Source organism: Hypomesus nipponensis, chromosome 22, assembly GCF_054491055.1.
Source record: "Hypomesus nipponensis isolate SF chromosome 22, ASM5449105v1, whole genome shotgun sequence".
Taxonomy (NCBI): domain Eukaryota; kingdom Metazoa; phylum Chordata; class Actinopteri; order Osmeriformes; family Osmeridae; genus Hypomesus; species Hypomesus nipponensis.
In genome coordinates, this window is record NC_140382.1 from 8,677,641 (window position 1) to 8,698,135 (window position 20,495).

The 20,495-nt window shown below is 38.9% G+C and overlaps 2 protein-coding genes across 3 annotated transcripts; both read left to right on the forward strand.

Annotated features, from left to right (window-relative positions):
* The first annotated feature begins 481 nt into the window (after positions 1-481).
* Positions 482-9,914, forward strand: crata (carnitine O-acetyltransferase a). 2 transcript variants are annotated; one of them, XM_084686679.1, is made up of 14 exons: positions 482-651; positions 2,200-2,478; positions 3,439-3,557; positions 4,944-4,997; positions 5,490-5,655; positions 5,806-5,980; positions 6,131-6,309; positions 6,488-6,588; positions 6,892-7,011; positions 7,147-7,269; positions 7,490-7,625; positions 7,815-7,877; positions 8,195-8,332; positions 8,686-9,914. In XM_084686679.1, the coding sequence occupies exons 1-14, from the start codon at positions 625-627 to the stop codon at positions 8,692-8,694; spliced, it is 1,689 nt and encodes a 562-aa protein (XP_084542805.1). In that variant the 5' UTR covers positions 482-624; the 3' UTR covers positions 8,695-9,914. The 2 variants fall into 2 exon arrangements, with proteins under 2 accessions (XP_084542805.1, XP_084542804.1); XM_084686678.1 differs by having other exon boundaries at positions 484-651; positions 8,570-9,914.
* A 349-nt stretch (positions 9,915-10,263) lies between these two features.
* gpr107 (G protein-coupled receptor 107) lies at positions 10,264-20,097 on the forward strand. Its single transcript, XM_084687882.1, has 18 exons — positions 10,264-10,407; positions 11,305-11,427; positions 11,596-11,646; positions 11,876-11,964; positions 12,214-12,353; positions 12,610-12,641; positions 12,761-12,817; positions 13,061-13,168; positions 13,491-13,624; positions 13,835-13,910; positions 14,095-14,168; positions 14,354-14,471; positions 14,664-14,794; positions 15,034-15,077; positions 15,760-15,809; positions 16,144-16,227; positions 16,498-16,622; positions 18,556-20,097. Exons 1-18 carry the CDS (start codon positions 10,312-10,314, stop codon positions 18,647-18,649), a joined length of 1,626 nt encoding a protein of 541 aa, XP_084544008.1. The 5' UTR covers positions 10,264-10,311; the 3' UTR covers positions 18,650-20,097.
* Positions 20,098-20,495: the final 398 nt, after the last annotated feature.

The following is a 20,495-nucleotide window of genomic DNA, read 5'->3' on the forward strand; positions in this document are numbered from 1 at the left end:
TCTAGTTGGTAATGTAAGAGAGTATAGCCAAGAGAAGCCGTAACTTCATGCATGTAGTGTCAGAAATGGGGTGCGAATGCGATGTATTCTTCTTAATAGGACCTTGATTAAATCTGTCATTGACAAAAAAAAAGGTCATTGTTGGAACTACTTGTTAGAGTATAGTCTCAGACCTTTCTTTAATTAAACTTCTTGAAATCTGTAAATCATGTGTTGTGTTGACATGTCAGTGTCTTTATGTGCTGAGGGAGCTGTGTTTCGAGAGTGTTGGGGTGTTGCCCGGTCTAGGATTTTAACCTGCAAACTCTTGGTCGGCAGTCAAATAGGCCTACATATGGTCAAATAGCTCTACATATGGTCAAATAGCTCCACGACCACCAATGAGATAAACCTACTACACATAAACGTACAGTAGGTAGCACAAACGGTGATGCATCGACGTTTGCTGCTCTCAAGACAGCTGCAACAGGAAGAGGCGGGACTTCGGTACAAGATTGACGAGTGATGATGTTGACTATCTTGGTAACCTTCTAGAATCTCTGAAAGTTAATAATTTACCCTTCTTCGGGTGTTTCGAGCGCTACCTAACACAGGCCCTTTGGGGGCGTATTTCTGGAATTCACGATGTTGAGTGTTTTGGCAAGGACCATGGTAAGTAGAGAAGAATTTCGCAAAATTCCAGCGTTTCAGTTTGCTCGTTGTCAACCAGATATTACTAGCACGAGCTTGCCTGCTATTAACAAACAAGTGCATGTTGGTGTAACTATTCAGCAAGCCAAAACCATAAAACTTTTAGACTTCGTTGCGCAGCTTGTCGTACTGTGACTCTGAGTCGTAGCTTACTGTCAAAGCAGATTTACTACAGAAATCATTGTGGCAGCTGACATTTTATCTTCAGTAAAATGTTGTTGCGATCCGTTGAATTGCTAGCTATACTTATAAGTGTGAACAAATGCTGATGATGAAAATGAACGCATTGATTAATGCAGCTTGCTGACGAAATGTAATAACAAACCCGGTAGAGGTGCATATACAATAGCCTATACTACGATTGGGGATGAAGTTCCACGCTACCCACGTTAGCTAATTACCTCTGAACTACAAGGGTGCTGTCAAGCTCTAATTAGGCTACATTAAATTTCTGCGTTTACTGTAGCTTTTGATTTCGTTAAAGTAGGCTACACCTTATTGTTGGGAAGTAAGCTACCTAGGCTGTAACTGTAGGCTATATCTGGAAGAACACCAATTATAATTCTACGTGAAATCATAAAACATGAGTCAATTATGAAATTATGTTTTGTATGATTGTCAGCTAACATTGCAATCTTTAGATTTTTATAACTGTAGATCATTTATGTGTAACTGTTTTCACATTAACTGGTGAACATGTGGACCATCTTTCGATACCTCTAGAATCTCTGATTACACCCTCCATGGGTTAGCGGCCACATCAGGTCTCACCCGGTTATATGTTTCTTAAAAAATAATTGTAAATATTATGTCAGGGGTTGGAAGCCCATTCTTTAAGGCTTTAAGCACTTTAAGCACGAACAAAAACAACTTTTTTATGTGATGAGTTATGGTTTATGAAAAGCCTCATAAGAAAGGAAATTCAAATGATCCCCTCAAACCTAGCCCAACTGCCCAAGTTTATAATAAATATTATTAATATTATTCTTTAAATAATAAGAAGCAGCTTTGAATCAGGCCTAAACAGCGTTCCTCACTTTTAGGGTCTTTGGGTTGGATTTGGAGTCGGACTTTGTAAATGGAGTTAACGCCATTATTATAACATTATTATATTATTTTGTATCGTTTATTACAACCTTGATACTACCTTACTATGTTCTCAATCCTTTTTCAAAAGACTACTCATATACTTTTTATTAATTTACTTTCCACATTATCAAAAATGTTAACGTACTAGTTAAAGTTCAATTCAATGAAACTCAATAATGACTGATAGTGTGTGAATCTATCACTTACCTTAAAATATCGTAAGTCATTTTTGTTTATAGACTTCTAACTCTTGCCTAAACCGAGATTGAACCGGAGTCTCCTTTGTGTCAGTCGGATGCTTGCTTCATTGTGCCACTACATTTTGATGGTTGAAGCCATCCCTACAGTACATACGTTTGTAAGAATAAACTTACAAAGTATTAAGTACAGACCAGACACTTACTTTATCTTCTCTCATAGGCAAAGACAGGTATGGTGAAATCCTGTTGCTTGGTTAAGCCTGTGTCTGTGACGCGGATCACCGGTCGCTACCTGGCTCACCAGGAAGGGCTCCCCCACCTGCCCGTGCCGCCTTTGCAGCAGACTTGCCAACGCTTCATCATGGCCATGGAGCCTATTGTGGACAAGGAGGAGCTCAGTCACACCAAGGAGCTGATAGCTGAATTTCAGAAGCCAGGGGGTGTGGGGGAGAGATTACAGAGGAGCCTGGAGAGGAGGGCGCAAAAGACTGAGAACTGGGTGAGGGGCTGGACCAGATGTTGTGTTGTTATATTCCAATTTGTTAATTTATCAGACACCTTTATTCAAAGCAACGTATAGAAGTGCCTGTAACAAGTGCTGCAGATAATCAAAAACCAGAAGCTGTTCTAACAGTATTACAGTGATTAGTCCCAAGGCAGTCTGTGTTTTACAAGACAGTGTAACAATATACATAGAAAACGTTACTACACCTACACCACAGATGGCCCTCACTAGTGCTCTACAGGTGTAACAAATTGTTACGTTTCTGATGTTATGCATCTGCAGTATAAATTACCATCCAAAATGTGCTGCCTCCATTTTTATGGACTGTGAAAGTAACTGGGCTGACCTTTGCTTCTGCATTGGGATCTCATATGCCTTGGATGCTGAGTGATGGAGAAAAGGTTTGCTGAAAAGTAGAGACAAATTATGGTATGATTGAGTGCATCTTTTGGGTTTTCTGAAGCAGTAGGTTTAGATCCTGATAATGGGCCCCAACATAGATTGGAATTAAACACACTGTATTTAGGCATCATGCTTTCCGTAAGCAAAACCAACGAAATTCCAGTGACAGAGCAGATTAACCAGACTTTATGAGGTACAGAAAAACGGATGATATTACAGTGTATTAATTCTCACTCTTCACTTTCACTTCCTTGAATGACCTACAGTAGTATGCAGTAGGAAGCCCCAACATTAACATAATTGGGGTAGTATCTGGGATCAATTGGACATGGTAAAGTAACCGTGAAATGGGAAAAATCCCATTAGCTACTACAGAGTCCTCCTTCAGTCAACGGTCAGATTTTTCTGTTGTCCAAGTGATCCCTCGTTTGAGTTATTTTGAGGTTTGGACTTGTTTTCCACTAAATTCAAAAAAAGGTTTTAACTGTTACTTAAAATGTGTTTTTGTCTGTCTCACTTTCTCTGTCATATAAACGTACACTTTCACAACAGCTCTCAGACTGGTGGTTGCAAACAGCCTATCTAGACTACAGGATGCCTGTGGTGATCCACTCAAGCCCTGGGGTGGTTCTGCCACGCATGGAGTTCAATGACAGGCAGGGACAGATGAGGTGAGACCCTCCCCCTCATACACACACATGCTTTTCCCCCACTACAATGTCTAGGGTTTACCGCCAAAAATGTGTAACACACATCCAGCAGTGGTCCTGTGGACATAAACAGCTTATTGATAAACAATTAGGGTTATGCAATGAAACTATTTCTGAAAACTAACAGGTACACCTAAAAATTAGGAGCTGTGTTTGTAGACAACCACACCAGGTTCCACTCCTGTCTGCTTTACACAAGAAGTGGCTCCAGTGGTTACCAACTATCACCAACATTAGTGAATTGAGGTGTGAAAACATCTAGCATCAATGGTACAGGTGGTATACTCATGTGGGGAGTTGTCCAGGCAAACATTATGTTCCCTGATACCAAATGAGCAATGTTTTGAATGCCACAGTATTTCTCAACATTCTTGCAGATATGGTGTATCCTTTCATGGTTTTGAGTTGATTAGACAAATACCTCCAGCTGTGTATTGCCCCATGCACATATTATCTCAGAATGTTCAAAGCAGATGACGTTCATTTTACACAGTCGGCGGACCTTAACCCAAGCATCTTTGGGAGATTGAATGAACCACTGGCCAATATGAAGAATCTGTTGGATGTCATTGTGCCAGCATTGACTAACACCCCTGTTAAACTCCACCTTGTAAATCCATGCCCCAGAGTGGGTGCTCTAAAGGAAAGTCCAACCCTGTACTAGATGGGTGTACCTAACTGATTTTGGAGTTATGAAAGTGTTTTCTGTGTACAAGAACATGTCATGACTCTTGTAAAATAACAAATTGCTAGAATTTGTATTTGTCTGTTGAGTTTTGACAGTATGTCTGAAAATGTAATGAACTAAACTGAGAGCATAGATGGTTAAGCTTTGTTTCTCATCAGTTTACAAGAAACACATATTTAGGCTCCATTAGGAAATGAACAGGTGTTCTGCATTTCTTGGCCATTGTCTTGTCATCTGAGAAGAAGGATATTTAAAAAGAGTCCAGAGTCCAGTCTGTAAAAATACATAATGACAGCATGACTGTCTTGCTTTAAATGGAGCAGGCCACATAAACTTCTGCCCCAAATAAGCAAAGATTTGCTGTGTCTTTCCTTTACCCTTGTGCCCTGTTGGCAGCGGGATGGCATACCATAATGTAGTCACTGTGTGCATTACACCTTACTACACTAGGCCACGACCTTTGTACACACCTACAGTCTGCACTGTGATATTAGGAGTTTGCTAGCTGACTTATTACATTGACTTTGATGTGATATAAGCTGTCCATAATTGAAGAAAATAAGGCATAAAAATCTTAAATGTATGTTTGTGATTGATTGGTGTGCTTGATTATTATGCACTATATGGAAACCTACAACAATCTCACACCCTCTATACAGATTTGCTGCCAAACTGATTGCTGGAGTTCTGGACTTTAAGGCAATGATTGACAAGTGAGTACCACTTCTTTATCCTAAAAGGGACTTTGGCCAAGCCAGACACAAAGCCACCCATTAAAAAGCCATGATAAATTAATCAATCAGATTTAAGGGGATTGCACAGCAATACTAATCCCTACTTAAATGTTCTGTTTCTAAACATACTTTAATTATTGTTATTCAGTCTTGGTTATAAGGGCTGTTGACATTGGTCTTGATAAACAGCAAATACAACCAATGACAACATATGTCCACACTCTGCACCTACCATTGGGGTCATAGTGTACCAAGTAGCTTGATTTAAGTTAGTTACTACTTTATACTATAACGATGTCTCCACATAATTAAGTATGCCCAAAAAGCACGGACTTAGGGATCTAGATTTATTTGATTTAATTTAACTTTTCTTTGATCAATCATTATCAATATCATAATATTATATTCTCATTTGCAATTATCCAAGTATGCAGACACAAGCATTTACATTTCTTTTGACTATTTTGTCAGTGAGACTGTACCAGTGGAGTACCTGGGAGGGAAACCTCTGTGTATGCATCAGTACTACCAGATCCTGTCATCCTGTCGCATCCCTGGCCTGAAGCACGATACAGTGGTCAACCATGCCCAAAGCTCCAGACCCCCTACACACATCACTGTGGTACACAACTTCCAGGTACAGGACACATCTTAACTGAGGTGTGTGTGTGTCTAAGGAAGTCTTGCACACATACACCACTGTAAATTTGCACTATAGGACCAAATAGTAAATCATATAAAGTGCCAAAGTATACATGAGTATAACTCTATTTTACACATCTTCCAGTTCTTTGTGTTGGACGTGTATAACAGTGATGGAACCCCACTGACGGTGGACCAGCTGTACGTGCAGCTGGAGAAGATCTGGAACTCTTCCCTACAGACTAACAAGGAGCCAATTGGAATACTGACTTCACAGCATCGCAATACCTGGGGGAAGGCCTACAACAACCTTATCAAGGGTTAACACAGACTGAATACATTTGATTACTTAGATTTATTTCTGTCTTTTCCTTGAACAACCAGTTCAGTTGTATCTCAACATTGAGGCTACACTGCGCACCGCGTTTGACCAATTATCACTCCCTTTTAATTGAATTCTTCCCCTCCAGAAAAGACAAATAAGGAGTCTGTGCGAGCCATCCAGAAGAGCATCTTCACTGTGTGTCTGGATGCTCCCATGCCACGTGTCTCAGACGAGATGTACCACAGCCGGGCCGCTGTCCAGATGATCCACGGAGGAGGCAGTCGCTGGAATAGCGGCAACCGCTGGTTTGACAAGACCCTGCAGGTGAGCACAGCGGGCAAGTTAGAAAACCCCAAAATATACACACTTGGAGACACAGACAAACGCAAAGCATTACAACTAATAATTGATGCACTAATAACAAACTCCAGGCACAGACTTATTTGTTTGCTAGATTTCAATTTTAACATGCCCTAGAGTTGAACCGGTCCACTCTTTCTAGTTTGTCATTGGTGAAGATGGGTCATGTGGTCTGATCTATGAACACGCCCCTGCAGAAGGCCCACCAATTGTTTCCTTGGTTGACCATGTGGTTGAGTACACGTAAGTGAACAACTACTATTCATTAGTTTGTTTTTAATAACTTGTTTAAGATATTGTTTTATTGGACACTGTTGTTAAATTTGCATGACTGAAATAAGCTAATAATGGTAGTTGTGTTTTGTATGAACTCTACATTTGACTCAGAATTTCTCGTATAGAGATATTACTTGTATTTACATAATTGTTTAGTAATACGTTTTACATCCTGATACACCAGACAGGCATTTGACAAAATGTTGAACATACTGTAAATCATTTGATTTCTATTGTTTCAATTGTTTTCTATTTGTTGTCCGCCAACAGGAAGACATTTGAGATGATACGTTCACCCATGGTGCCCCTGCCCATGCCCAAGAAGCTACGCTTTAACATCACACCCGAAGTCAAGAAGGACATTGAGAAGGCCAAGCAGAACATGAACATGTGAGGTCCAATGAATGGCAATGAACAAGTCCATGAAGCATATCACTTTTTGTTGCCACCATTTGCAAAAAGCTGGACTTTTTTTATTACTCTATGTTCTAAAACCACTGCTATGTTTCACACTTTGCCCCACAGAATGGTTCATGACCTGGATGTTAAAGTGATAGTCTTCTCCCACTTTGGTAAAAACCTCCCTAAGGCCCACAGTATGAGCCCGGATGCCTTCATTCAGATGGCATTACAGCTAGCCTACTATAGGTAAGCCCTGGAAATATATTGTCCAATTTGTTCTATTCAGCATGTTTATGAAAAATTATGTACCATATATTCTTCCTGTCCCCATCTTTCTTCTCACCATATCTTCTCTCTCTTTGTCTTCCATTGCTGCTTTCTCCCTACCCCTCTTCCCTTGTCTGCCTGTCTTTCTGCTGCCTCCCCCCCCCCCCTCTCTCTCTCTCTCTCTCTCTCTCTCTCTCAGGATGTACAAGCGATGTTGTGCCACATACGAGAGTGCTTCCCTGCGTATGTTCAAGCTGGGCCGTACAGACACCATTCGCTCTGCTTCCATTGACTCTGCCAACTTTGTTAAGGCCTTTGATGAAAAAGCGACACAAGTGAGAGAGACAACCCAATTCAAAATAGATGCAAAAGATGATTATAGTAATTCATATAACAACCAACGTTTAATTTTGTATGACACGAGGATGTGTGTGCTATTTGTAATGCCAACTTGAGCATTATACCAATCTACAAATGGTTAAATGTCATAAGTAATATCTTTGATTTATATCATCCTTGGACAGAACACAGAAAAGGTGGCTTTAATGGAGAAAGCTGTGAAAGCACATAGGGCATACACTAACATGGTGAGTATATTTATTTAAGACAAGACCTTTTAGGTACGGGTAGTAGCTCTATTAGCTCGGTCAGTTTGTTGGTCCAGAAAAGTATGCGTGGTCACAGCTATTGTGAGTTTTAGCTTGTTACACTACAATTAACAATGAATACATACTGTTTCTTATCACCATCTTTTCTCTACTATCTCAGTGTATTTATTGTGTGATTGAGATGCATGAGAAGTCCCGCGGGAGAGGGATTTTTGTTTGCAGAGGACTAACCTGCGTACTGAGTTGTCTTGTTCCCTTATTTATATATATTATTTTATTTTTTACTCTGTCCCTAGGCCATCCACGGCCAGGCCATTGACAGACATCTCCTTGGCCTGAAACTGCAAGCGATAGAGGACCTGTCCTCCATGCCAGAGATCTTCATGGACACATCCTATGCCGTTGCCTTGCACTACAACCTCTCTACTAGCCAGGTGAAGTTTTTGCTTAGAATCACAGTACTTTTGCTACACAAAATTATCAGGGGTCGTTGTACCTTACAAGCTTGAAGTGATTGAGTGAGTTCATGGCTCATGGAGCCCAGAAACCAAACCACCTACATTGATGCAAGGCTTCCTCTTGAGAGTGTATCACCTACCCTAACTCAAACTTAAACTCACGATTTTATATTCATATGTATTTTTCTTCTCTATCTCCACAACCCCTACCAGGTGCCAGCCAAAACGGACTGTGTCATGTGCTTTGGTCCTGTGGTGCCTGATGGCTATGGAGTGTGCTACAATCCCATGGCCAATCACATCAACTTTTCTGTATCTGCTTTCAACAGCTGCAATGAAACGAACGCAGCGCGCATGGCCAAAGCCCTGGAAGATGCTTTATTGGATATGCAAAGCTTACTGGAGCAGACACCTAAGGCCAAGCTGTGAGAGTAGGCTCGACTGTATACTAGGCCAAGGTTAAACGATTAGAGCTGAAACAGGTGAGGCTAATTCATGGCTAGGTTTTGGAAACATTAAAAGAATATGTGTGTATGGTGTTTAATGATGAACAATGGGACTCATTGATTGCCTTTCACTGTGTGCCATGTTCCCTGATTCAGCTACAAAAGACACATAGATAGTGGAAGTTTTTTGTAGTTACAGTTTTGTACAAATATTACATGTGTTAATACATGAACACTTAAAGAATGTACAGACTGGTAATTATCGTAATGTTTCTTTGAAGAAAGCAGGATGGAATGTGGACAGAGCATGTGTTAGGTATATATTTACTATGATCAACACTGTTCCACAATCAGGTGGATGTCCACATACATTTCGTGTGTGTGTGTGTGTGTGTGTGTGTGTGTGTGTGTGTGTGTGTGCGTGTGCGTGTGTGTGTGTGTGTGGAGGGGGGGGGGGCATTGTTTTTATATTGACTGTATAATCATGGCCAAAAGTATTGGCAGTGATATACATTTTGTGTTTACAAAGTTTTCTGCTTCAGTTGTTGGGGTGTTGATTCACATTGTCACTCAATTATTGTGCAGAGTGATCAGAAGGATTTTTAATAAAAGCCTCATTGGCCCCCTAAAAACGAAATATTATCACAAAAAAACAATTTCGCTGTTTTTGGGGCCGGGCCAAATGACTGCTAACATAATTTCACAAGTCTTATTAGCACTTGGGAAAGTGTGAAGTAGTTATAATCAGGTGAAATCACTATCATTCTGACTGATTGCTACATATATTGAACGTTTTTGCCAACAAAAGTTTTTATAACATTAAATGCGTATTATTGTTTTCCAGTATTCCATAGAAACGTGAACAATTAGCAAAACTAACTACATTTGTAACTGCCAATACTTTTGGCCATGACTAGTATCCAGACCCACATCCCATCCTTAGTCCATCGGATGTTGCTACTTAACTTTGTTCAACAAGTTTTACAGATGATTTGCACTCAGTCTCACAGGTCAGTCATATTTGTTTGTACTTCATTTATACTATATGACACCGATGCTGAACACAAATATAGCAAGAGTACAGATTATGAAAATAAAAATATGAGACTCAAGCAGTCAGATTTCTTTTCTTAAATTACACTCCGACGAATTTAAGAATTCCTTGCCTCGCTCTACCCGTAGGCTACATCCACTGTTCCTCAATGCTGAAATTAATTAATTGCATTGATTGAGTAGTCATGAATCGAACGTTTTCTCAAACTGTGAAACAAAACATGACACTGAGATTGCCTTCAAGCACCAAACCTCGGCCACGCCTTGATCATCCTGCTCACTCACTTAAAAGGATAGACAACTAATGCAGAATTATTTAGAAGGCTACTCAGTCACTTATGTCAGCGAGGTAGACTCAGGGTTGTCTATTCCGTTTACCATACCTTTAAACGTCATTTCTGATACGTCAACGCGTGCACTTGCCGGAAGTGAATCCAAAAACGCTTTAATAGAAAAATGGCGTCTGACAAAAGAATATGGACGGGAGTATTTGTATTAGTTTTGTTACATCTCAGCCAGAGTCACTGTAGGCTTCATCACCTAGTACTCAAGGTATGTGTTAGTGGGGCATATGCTATGTACGCTGTTTCACATTACCAGGCTGGCAATTGCTTGGTGGTCCGGATCAGCTTACTTGAAGCATCCAAGTTTGTCCAGTATTCCTAAATTTTAAATGCAGAGCAAGCCAAATGTATCGGTTTAAGACGTGATACGATGATGTAACTATAGTCACTTAATTTAGCATTAACAAGCTTCTTAATCTCTCAATGAGACATGTATGGCTCTCGAGCTAACTAAACAGCTGGTGATGTTCTTTAACGGCTTGCCTATTAGCTTAGCTAACTAGTTAGCTAGGTTTGTTTATGCTACTCTCTCTCAAGGACGATTTTGGGTGGGTATAGCTCCGTGGTTGATGATTTGACGGCAGAGCTAAAGGTCGCAGGTTCAAATTCCCTACTGTACATGGCTTTGTTTGGATAAACGCGTCTGCTAAAGAGAAACAGTAACCTACATGGTTATACAGTGCATGGATCTGCCCCCCCCTCCTCCACAGCGTTTTCAACCTGTATGGCCCATCATACAGTAATTACTTGGCACTTCCCTTTCTAAACAACACAGTATAATATCTAGCCCCTCTGACTGTGCCACATACATATACTCTATCTATGATACTATAGAGCGCGACCATGCTGCTGCTCTCTAGCTCCGGTGTCCTGTCATTGCTACCCATATGAACCTGCTACAAGCAGGTACTGCACTTGAGCACAGGGAGGTTAAGGTTAGGTTTTGGGTTGGCCCTAAATATAAATCAAACACATGAAGACAGAGCACAATGTCTTCTGTAAATGTTTCCATACACTATGTAAATTTGATAGCTACCATAAACACATTGTCAATCCACTAATTTAACAAAGAATATGCCTCCTTTAATCTTATAATTTCTCTCAGGATGACATCCGACAAAAAGTCCACTTGAACACCTTTGGGTTCTACAAGCACGGTTATATGATTGTGAACATGTCAAGCCTAACCCTTTCAGGAGAGGACATTGACCAGATTGACAGCTCCACGGTAAGGAACATTTCCATGTATTTCAATGAGTGGTTCTTGAGTGAGAGAGAGAAGTTAACCATCATCACATTTGTTTCAATGTCTACTTTGCCGATTAATTTTGAATACTCCTCAGTATGGAATGTTTTTTTTTTTCTGGACAGTTTATTGATACTAATTAGTTTTCAGGTTGGATTTAGCCTGGATAGAACCAGCAGTAATGGATTCTCTACTTACTTGGTAAGTATGCTTTCTTTAAGTCACTGGAAAATTCTAATGTTTTTGTTGCCATATTGTCCATCTTAAAGATGTAGCAGGAGTTTGGGTTTGGTAAACCTTTCCATTCAAGCAATTGTTCCAAAGTGACTAAACAGTTTCAAACTTAAATCCTTCAGTGAAACAAACACACTGTTAGCCAACTCTTGGAGAACCTAACAGTGTGTGAACTGTGTGTGCTTGTATTGTATAGGATGAAGACCTGGACTATTGTGTACTGAAGAAGAATCCCAGTAGTGATGTTCCTGTGGCAATGCTGTTATTTGACTTCCAAAAGGAGGAGTGAGTTAAACACTCAATACATGAAATCTGTCTCAATCATCATTGTGATTTTCGGCACACTTGTTGAACCAGAATACATGATATACCGTAATGTGATCATTAGAACGCATTTTTAAGAATCTCCTTGTTTATAGACTGGCAACCCTATCATTTTCAGTTAATTACTACCACATTATTTCTAATAAGCTGCAGAAGGTTATACATTGGAAGTCAGCTGTTTACTTTCTGAAAAACATGATGCATTTTTAGCGTAAAGATGAAGATGTCCGTAGACGAGAACCAGTTCCCCGACATCATTAGCGGTTTCCATGGAGTTAAGAAGACCACAGCTGTTGCAGCTGGAGGAGACCAAGATATAACTGCAGACCCAGTGAATGGGAAGAATGCTGGTAGGTGTCATCTCTTCAACTCTCATCTCTTACTTCAAGTTAAAAGACTAAATAGTACCTTATGGTATGTTTATACGTTCTTACCGTTCTTTTCCTTTTTAACAATTCCTTAAAAAATAAAAAATAACAATGTGTCAGGGCATAACTGTGTTCTCTTGTTGACGATGGGAGAAATTAAGATCCAGAGAGAAAACGGCTTTTTGTTTGACGTTTCATCAGTTGTTGTAAGAAATCAATGTTGTTTTTCCGATGTTAGGTGGGAGTAAAACCAAGAGAGATGTTTCAGAGGTAAGAGGCTTGATTGGCATGCATTAACATGATTTTCCTTTATTATTTTCCAGAAATTTCTAATATTAACGATGATTGTCTTCTCATGTCTGGAGTGACTCCTTTTTTCACTCCTGCAGAAAAAGACAGTGCTTTCATACCCTCTCCACCAGAAAGATAGTTCATTCTCATTCCAGGTACAGTTTTTCTCCTTAAAAGATCATTATGTGAAAAGTCTCCAGTATATACAACTTTTAAAGATGTATCTGAGAATTATATTGAGTATATAACTAGTAAAATCATTTTGGAACAGGATGAATGAAATTAAGTAACTAGGGTTTAATTACGAATATCTTACAATAATGTTGCCACTACTCTATGGCACTATTTGTGTTATCAATCACAGATGTGACATACTGTTTGTTTTCTCCTATGTGCAGTTTCACTTCAATATCAGCACGGATGAGCAGCAAGGACTTTACAACTTTTATTTCCACAACTGCAAAGACACTACTGTAATAGCTAACCCTTTACGCTTCAGTATGGAGGTGAGACCCTACAACGTATATATATATTTGACAGTGAAGTCCACTAAATTGATGAAATCTTAGCAGTTGATCTGCAGTCTGGAATTTGTTTTTTTTCCCCCCTTTTTTTTCACTGTTACGTGCTAGATGATCAAAACTGCTGTAGACAATGTTCTGCATCCTGCTACTTGCTCAAATTCAATGACAGCTGATATTGATATTGGTCACAACTAACACAAATATTTTTGGGGGGGAAAATGAAGAGAAAAAAACAAAAAACACTTAATGAATCTCTCTGCATTCTGTTAACTAAAAATTGCATATCTCTGTGTGCCATTTCCAGATTAGTATTGTGGAGAAAAACCCTAACAGTTACCTCTCTGCTGGTGAAATACCCTTGCCGAAGTTGTACATCATCATGTCCATGTTTTTCTTTGTCATCGGCACACTCTGGGTCCACATCCTCCGCACACGCAGGTAAAATTTGCAGGCGAAGTACGGCCACTGAAAATAAGATTAGTTTTTTCATAATGCTAGAAGTCATTATGGTTTTGGTCACATTAGTGTTAATTCTACAACAGTCTCTGGCTGTATTCCACAACAACCAACAGAGGGCAGCACATGGTCAAACATGTTCTGGATTCCAAAGCTTTCCACCAAATGTTTTTATTTGTCCTTTCATCTCAGAACTGATGTATACAAAATCCACTGGCTGATGGCAGCTCTTCCCTTCACCAAGTGTCTCTCACTCATCTTCCATGCGGTGAGTTCAAGTTTGTAGTTTGTACACTGTTTTTTGTCTCTACAAAATAACTACTAATATTTACAACTGAATTGGGCCTGTCAGACTTGGCACCATTTTCATATTATATCCATCTATTATCCTCTCAAGTTTTTTGAAGTTTGAGTCGGCAGTAACAAGACTTTGCATATTGTATGTTTTTCAGATTGACTACCACTACATCTCAAACCAAGGGTTCCCGATTGAAGGCTGGGCAGTTGTGTATTACATTACTCATCTGTAAGTTCTATAGTACTATATTTACCCAACACAAAGTTTTTCCTCTCAATTGTCCCATAATTTGATGTAGCGCTTCATAATGGTACACTAAGTTACTATTCAGTAATACAATTATTCTGTCTCTTCATGAATACTTAGAACATACACTTTGTGTGACTAATATATGATTTCTGTTATGTTGTTAGACTGAAGGGGGCACTATTGTTCATCACCATTGCTCTGATAGGGACTGGCTGGGCTTTTGTCAAGCATATCCTCTCAGATAAGGACAAGAAGATTTTTATGATAGTCATTCCACTACAGGTAACACAGCCTTAATAAATTCCCCAAATGTCAAAGCCTTTAACTGAACACACATCCGTTAAAGTCCAGATTTGTAATGCACATTGTTATTTCACATTATAAACCAAGTTAAACATATTTAACTTCTGAAGTAGAAGATAGGCTGAAGTTATTTCTTAGCAAATTCTTCTAAATGTTATGTTTGTCCTCTAGGTGCTGGCTAACGTTGCATACATCATCATTGAGTCGACTGAGGAGGGCACCACAGAATATGGCTTGTGGAAGGAGATTCTTTTCCTGGTCGACTTGCTTTGCTGTGGGGCCATTCTCTTCCCTGTGGTTTGGTAATTTTTTCATTTTTCATCTGTTTGCCAAAACCTCATTCACAACCTCAAAAAATATATATTTGTAACAATATTTTGATATCGATGCTGTTGTGTAGTAACTAAGTCAATCACTGTTAATATTGTTTGGTAATATACGTATATAAGTAAATGACATCTACACTTGAAAGTACACCTATCAAATGTAAGATGAATTACATTATTTCAATTTTGTAAAATAATATTCCCACCCCCAACAGGTCAATACGACATTTACAAGAAGCCTCATCCACTGATGGTAAAGGTAAGCTTCCACTCAATATTAAAATATCCCACTTTACTCATCTGTTTCTCTTTAACCTTCAACCTAAGTCCACAAGCCAAATCTGGCTTCAAATCCAAATGTTAATCACTGCCACTGTTGTTCAAATGACTGTACACATGTGCCGCAAAGACTCTTGAAGTGAATCCATTGTCTGCTAAGCCACCTGTTGGTTTTGAGAAAAGTTATGTATATTTGTAAGGGAATAACTTTTAGGCCCTATTTGAAATGAGGACAGTCAGCCACTATTATAAACCCCTGTCATGTAGCTATCCTTCACACAACTTAGAACAACCCAGAATACTTGAATGAGTATTAAACCCTGCCAAGTAGCAATCTTTCCATTTCAAAGTTACAAGTGGTTGAAAAATTATGTTTCTTCTGTTATTGCTTTGCACAGTGGAGTACATTTATCACTGTGAGAAATAACTTGCAGAATCATGTCTGAAATGTCTGGTATGGATAAAATAAAATAAAAATGGTGAACCTTTTCCCTCTGGAGGCCTAACTTATTTTTCTACTGTAATTGATTTGAAAAGTTGGTCTTTAGAGCTGTTTATTTGTGTGATAGAGTTGACGGATGATGTCAGACACACAGAACTGAAGTGCTGTCATGGGGTTTTGGCCTTGCTTGGTGACTAACATGCTTTTTTGGTCTTTGTAGCTGCCATCAATCTTGCCCAGTTGAAGCTCTTCAGGCACTACTATGTGATGGTAAGACGTTTATTTGACTATATATATATATATATATATATATATATATATATATATATATATATATATACACACACACACACATACACAACACACCGTACATTCACCGCCCTATACACAGACACACACCGTACATTCACCGCCCCTAGATCGTCTCTTGTACATTCCTAAATGGAAACGTCTAAGAAGTTTAGTATATGGAAAATGTATGGGAATTTAGTATATGGACATTTGTATTGTCCAAATACTATGTCCAAATAACGGTCGATGACTTGTTAGTGTGTGATTATACTATAATTTGAAAAAGTATCTGACATATTTCTCTTCCCTATAGATTGTATGCTATATATACTTCACTCGTATAATAGCCATTCTCATCAAATTCATCGTGCCTTTTCAGTGGAAATGGCTATATCAGGTGAGTGTATTTTTCTGCCTTAATTTTTCCATGTTCATAGACCCAGTTTGTTGACTGTACACAGAAATTAGTCTGCAAAGTTGAACAAAAACAACACAAGTTGCAATGGACCTTTTTAACCCAACGGTTACAGTACAGTTTCCTCACATCATATTTGAAACACTAATGTTATTATTTGGAAGCCTCATTTCCTCATAATGCCTCTCCTACTGTTTCATTTCCCCTCTCTCCTATGATTACCCTCTCCCTACTGCCAACTCTCCTCTCTAGCTATTGGACGAGCTGGCCACTCTGGTTTTTTTCTTCCTGACGGGTCACCAATTCCGTCCCGCCTCTTATAACCCCTACCTGCTGCTGTCTGCAGAGGATGAGGAGGACCTGGAGATGGATAACGTGTAAGTAACTGGCGACACACCTGCAAGGTTTCCTCATTCCTCATTTATTATTAAAAGTTTCAATGCTGTTAAATGAGGTGGGGGATAGATGTTTTCAAAAGACTAGTTCTACACAGTTTTGTGATGTTTTAAAGGTTTTCCAATTTACCAGTACGAGATTAAAGATGCAAATTAAACATTTGGACTTGGGTACATCATGGGTACTTTCCAATCTTTAATGGTAGCATTTAAATGTTTGCAAAGTTGTATTTGTAAAAGCAGATCGTTGCCATCTCATCTAAAATGAATACAGCTTAACAGTTAGTGCAAGACCATGTTGCACATCTTGATATCTCCCCTCTTAATGTTCAGTTGTAGCCTATATTGTTTTCTGGCTCCTCAGTGTCAGGCACAGTAAGTCAGAGGAGGCAGTTGTGTGGCATAGGTTTGCCACCCTAGGTGCCATCTGTTACAACCCCAAGTGGAGCACGAAAATGACATCTGATTGAGAGTAACCCAATTTTAGGGACATTTTTAGTGACTGCACCTACTTCAGCCTACATTTTACTACATTCTACTATATTCTTTTGTCCTTGTCTGTTTTTAGTGTCTCAACATCCCGTTGATACTTAATCACTGTCTGCTTTTTCTGGGCCCTCTCTCTCCTCTTATCCTTCCTGTTTTATATACTTTTTGGTCTTTGTCCTTTGCTACATGGGACTATAGCTAGACTCCCTCTTCCTTTATTCCACCTTCCTCCAGGCTTTTTTAGCCTTGTCTCTCTTTTTACCATTACCAGAAATAACCATAGCAAGTGTGCGTGTTTCCTTCTCTCTACATACTCTACTTTTCCCCTTCTGTCACTTTTCTTTCAATTCAGGACAGTTTCCCTTACTAAATATTTAACAGGGTTATTCAATGTACTCAAGATAAAAATATGTTGTATAAAATATTAAGGTCTTCACCTCAAACATGCTACAATACCACCTCCTGTGACCTTGGGGTTCCCGTTTTCATAATGTGTAATTACATTGGATTAGTTATTGCAGCATAATCATTGTGTTGGCAACAAATGTGTCCTGATAGGAAACCAGTGTAGAAATCATCACACGGCAGTAAAAAGAAGGCATGCTTACATTTGGAAGAACTATAGCAGTTTTAATTAGGCAGACTGCCTGTTGAGATATGCAGGAAGTTATAATGGTTGTATTAAGTCCTTTATTTGCTTCCTATTTTGACAAAAACTGTGCAACCAAATATTGCCAACAGCTTCAGTAATTATTTTATGCCCTTCATGAAAAAGGTTATTTTTTGTCACACTACACGCATTTCCTCTCAAGCTTATGCTATGCTTACCAACAATAAATATATATATAAATATATATATCAGGTTTTATAAATGAAGCCCCTGCTGCCGCTGGCAAACTGGGTCTCGGATACATTCTCCCCCTTGTCCACCTTTTACTTCCCTGGTTCTCTCTGCCTCCCAAAATCTCACTGTCAACCCAGCTGCTTGTAACTGGGTCGTCAGCCTAGGGAACTGGCATCAGACTTGGAGGAGCTGTTAGTGGACTCAAGAAACTCATTCCTCTCCCTGATTCTCGAAAATACACAAATGCAAAAGGCAAAACATGTTCTGAATGTATCCCAAATGCCATCAAAACAACACAATGGATGGAGGTATTCCAAGCTACAAAGATCATTTTTGCATTTATTTAGATGTTTTATTGTCCCAAATATACTCTTCGACCCTCCGCAAATAGCCATTCATTTGTGTCAACAGCATGGTAATAAACTGAATGCACATAAGAAGAATTCAAAGCAGTAATGAGGTTTTGAGGAATGATGTTTTGACCTTATTTGTATATAATGTATGTTTTTGTCAATTTTCAGAGCTGTCAGATGTGTTTTTGATCCATATATATGTTATTTTCTTTCTTTTTGCAATCGTTAGCATTACCACATCAACAGCAATGGGAGATGGTGTGAAGAAGGTGAAGAAGGTGTCAAACGGCTCTTCCCCAGAGGAGAGGGAAAGCATGGCCTGATATGAAATGTATTTCCTTGGCTTGCACTTGGTTTCCGATACTTGCTTACTCAGTGAAGGAACAGAGTACTACATACCCACACTACCTGAGCTTGGGTGATAGATCCCTCTGTTACACAAAGGTGGACAACTGTACAGTATCTAAGTGTATATATGTACAATATATGTGGACACTTAATTTGATTTTTTTTTTGTCAATTCCTAATAACCAAGTTATTTTGAATCCTTATATGTATTGTTTTCACACTCTGGTGGTTGCTCAATATTTATTTAACTTTGTTATCGCTGTTTATTTATTTTTATATAAATTAGTAATCAAAAGTCTTCAACCACAAAAAGTCCCCACCTCAACATAACAGAAGATGTTACACAAAATACTGCTGATAGGAAAGAAGCATTCTTTGAGAGAAAACGTTTTTTTTAGAAGGCTGTGTCTTGTATGGCCTTCCTTACAACATAACATCAGTTCCATGTTTTCCTGCAATGAACTTGCCATAACTATCCTTTTTATTTTGACAGCTCTGGTTCATTAACCTGTCCAAAGGATCCCAAATTGCTTCAATTATGTTGAGGTTGGGTACCAAGTCTGATGTGTCCAATGGCACTGTTCAGAGTGGCCAAAGACTTTTACACTACTGTACAGTATATAACATTGCAAATGAGTGCATATACAACTGGAGTTATACAGTGTGTGTGTGTATATATATTTGACTATTGACTTGCCTTGATATATATCCTATCTTCCTATAAATATAGAAAACAATCTTCTAAAAACTATGAAAAGTTAACTTTTATTTTAGTTATACTTGTGTTGTGAATCAGAATTATGCAATGTGCGCTTTTACTGTAGAGTGGTACTGTGGTTATGTTGAGGCAAGTAAAATGTTTACAATTTCTGATCGTTGTGGGTTAAAATTCCCAGTCTAGCTCATGGGTTGCTAACTGAAAGCAACAGCACTGTAATATGGATGGAAATGTCAACGTACAATTTGAGAGGAATGCCTAAACACCCAATGGATAGTTAGTTAGTAGGGATAGATAGATTATTATGGATTGTTAGATTATATGGTCATTATGGATGTCCAATCCCAAATCCCAAATAAATGAATGTAATTACCGTCAGCATTGCCAAAGCAGAGGCATGAGTCAGAGAAAGAGTGGAGTGCAGTGTTGCTTTGTAGATAACTGCACAACCTATATAGACAGCAAATTAACCAATTTGACAGTTATGCTGCTGTTATGGCAGGTTGTGCATAGGCCAGATGTGCTTGGCCCAATAAGCTTTTTCTTTGCATTTAATTTTTAAGACAGCTGCATTCTTTTTGAATTTTTATCAGGGTTGTGTTACACGTCTTCATATTCAATAGCACCTTAAGTTTCCGTTAAGATCAATGACAGAATACATTAATGTGAAAATATTGTGTTCATAAAGTGGCTTCTCACCCTGTTTGTCTGCCTTTTCTCTCATTTTGATTAAGGTTCTGGGCAATGCAATGCAGCTACTGTATATACTCCTAGACCTAAATTAACAAAACCCATAATGCTGAATATAATGTTTTTATGAAAAACTAATGTATACTGAAGGTAAAGAGTCTGACAATTTATTATGAAACAATTGAACTGAGAAATTCCTCTATTATCCTTGATATGTCTATAATTTCAGAGGCCCAGATTATGAAACCACAGACTGCACCAGTGTATCATGGGTACTGTCTAACACTCCTGGAAAAATTACAATAATATGGTCATTTGTGCATGGAATTTTTCTGGAAATGAGACAGGGTCTGCCATGTGGGTGGACACCTGCATAAAATATACAGACAATTCTCTGCTGCTTGTAGATATAG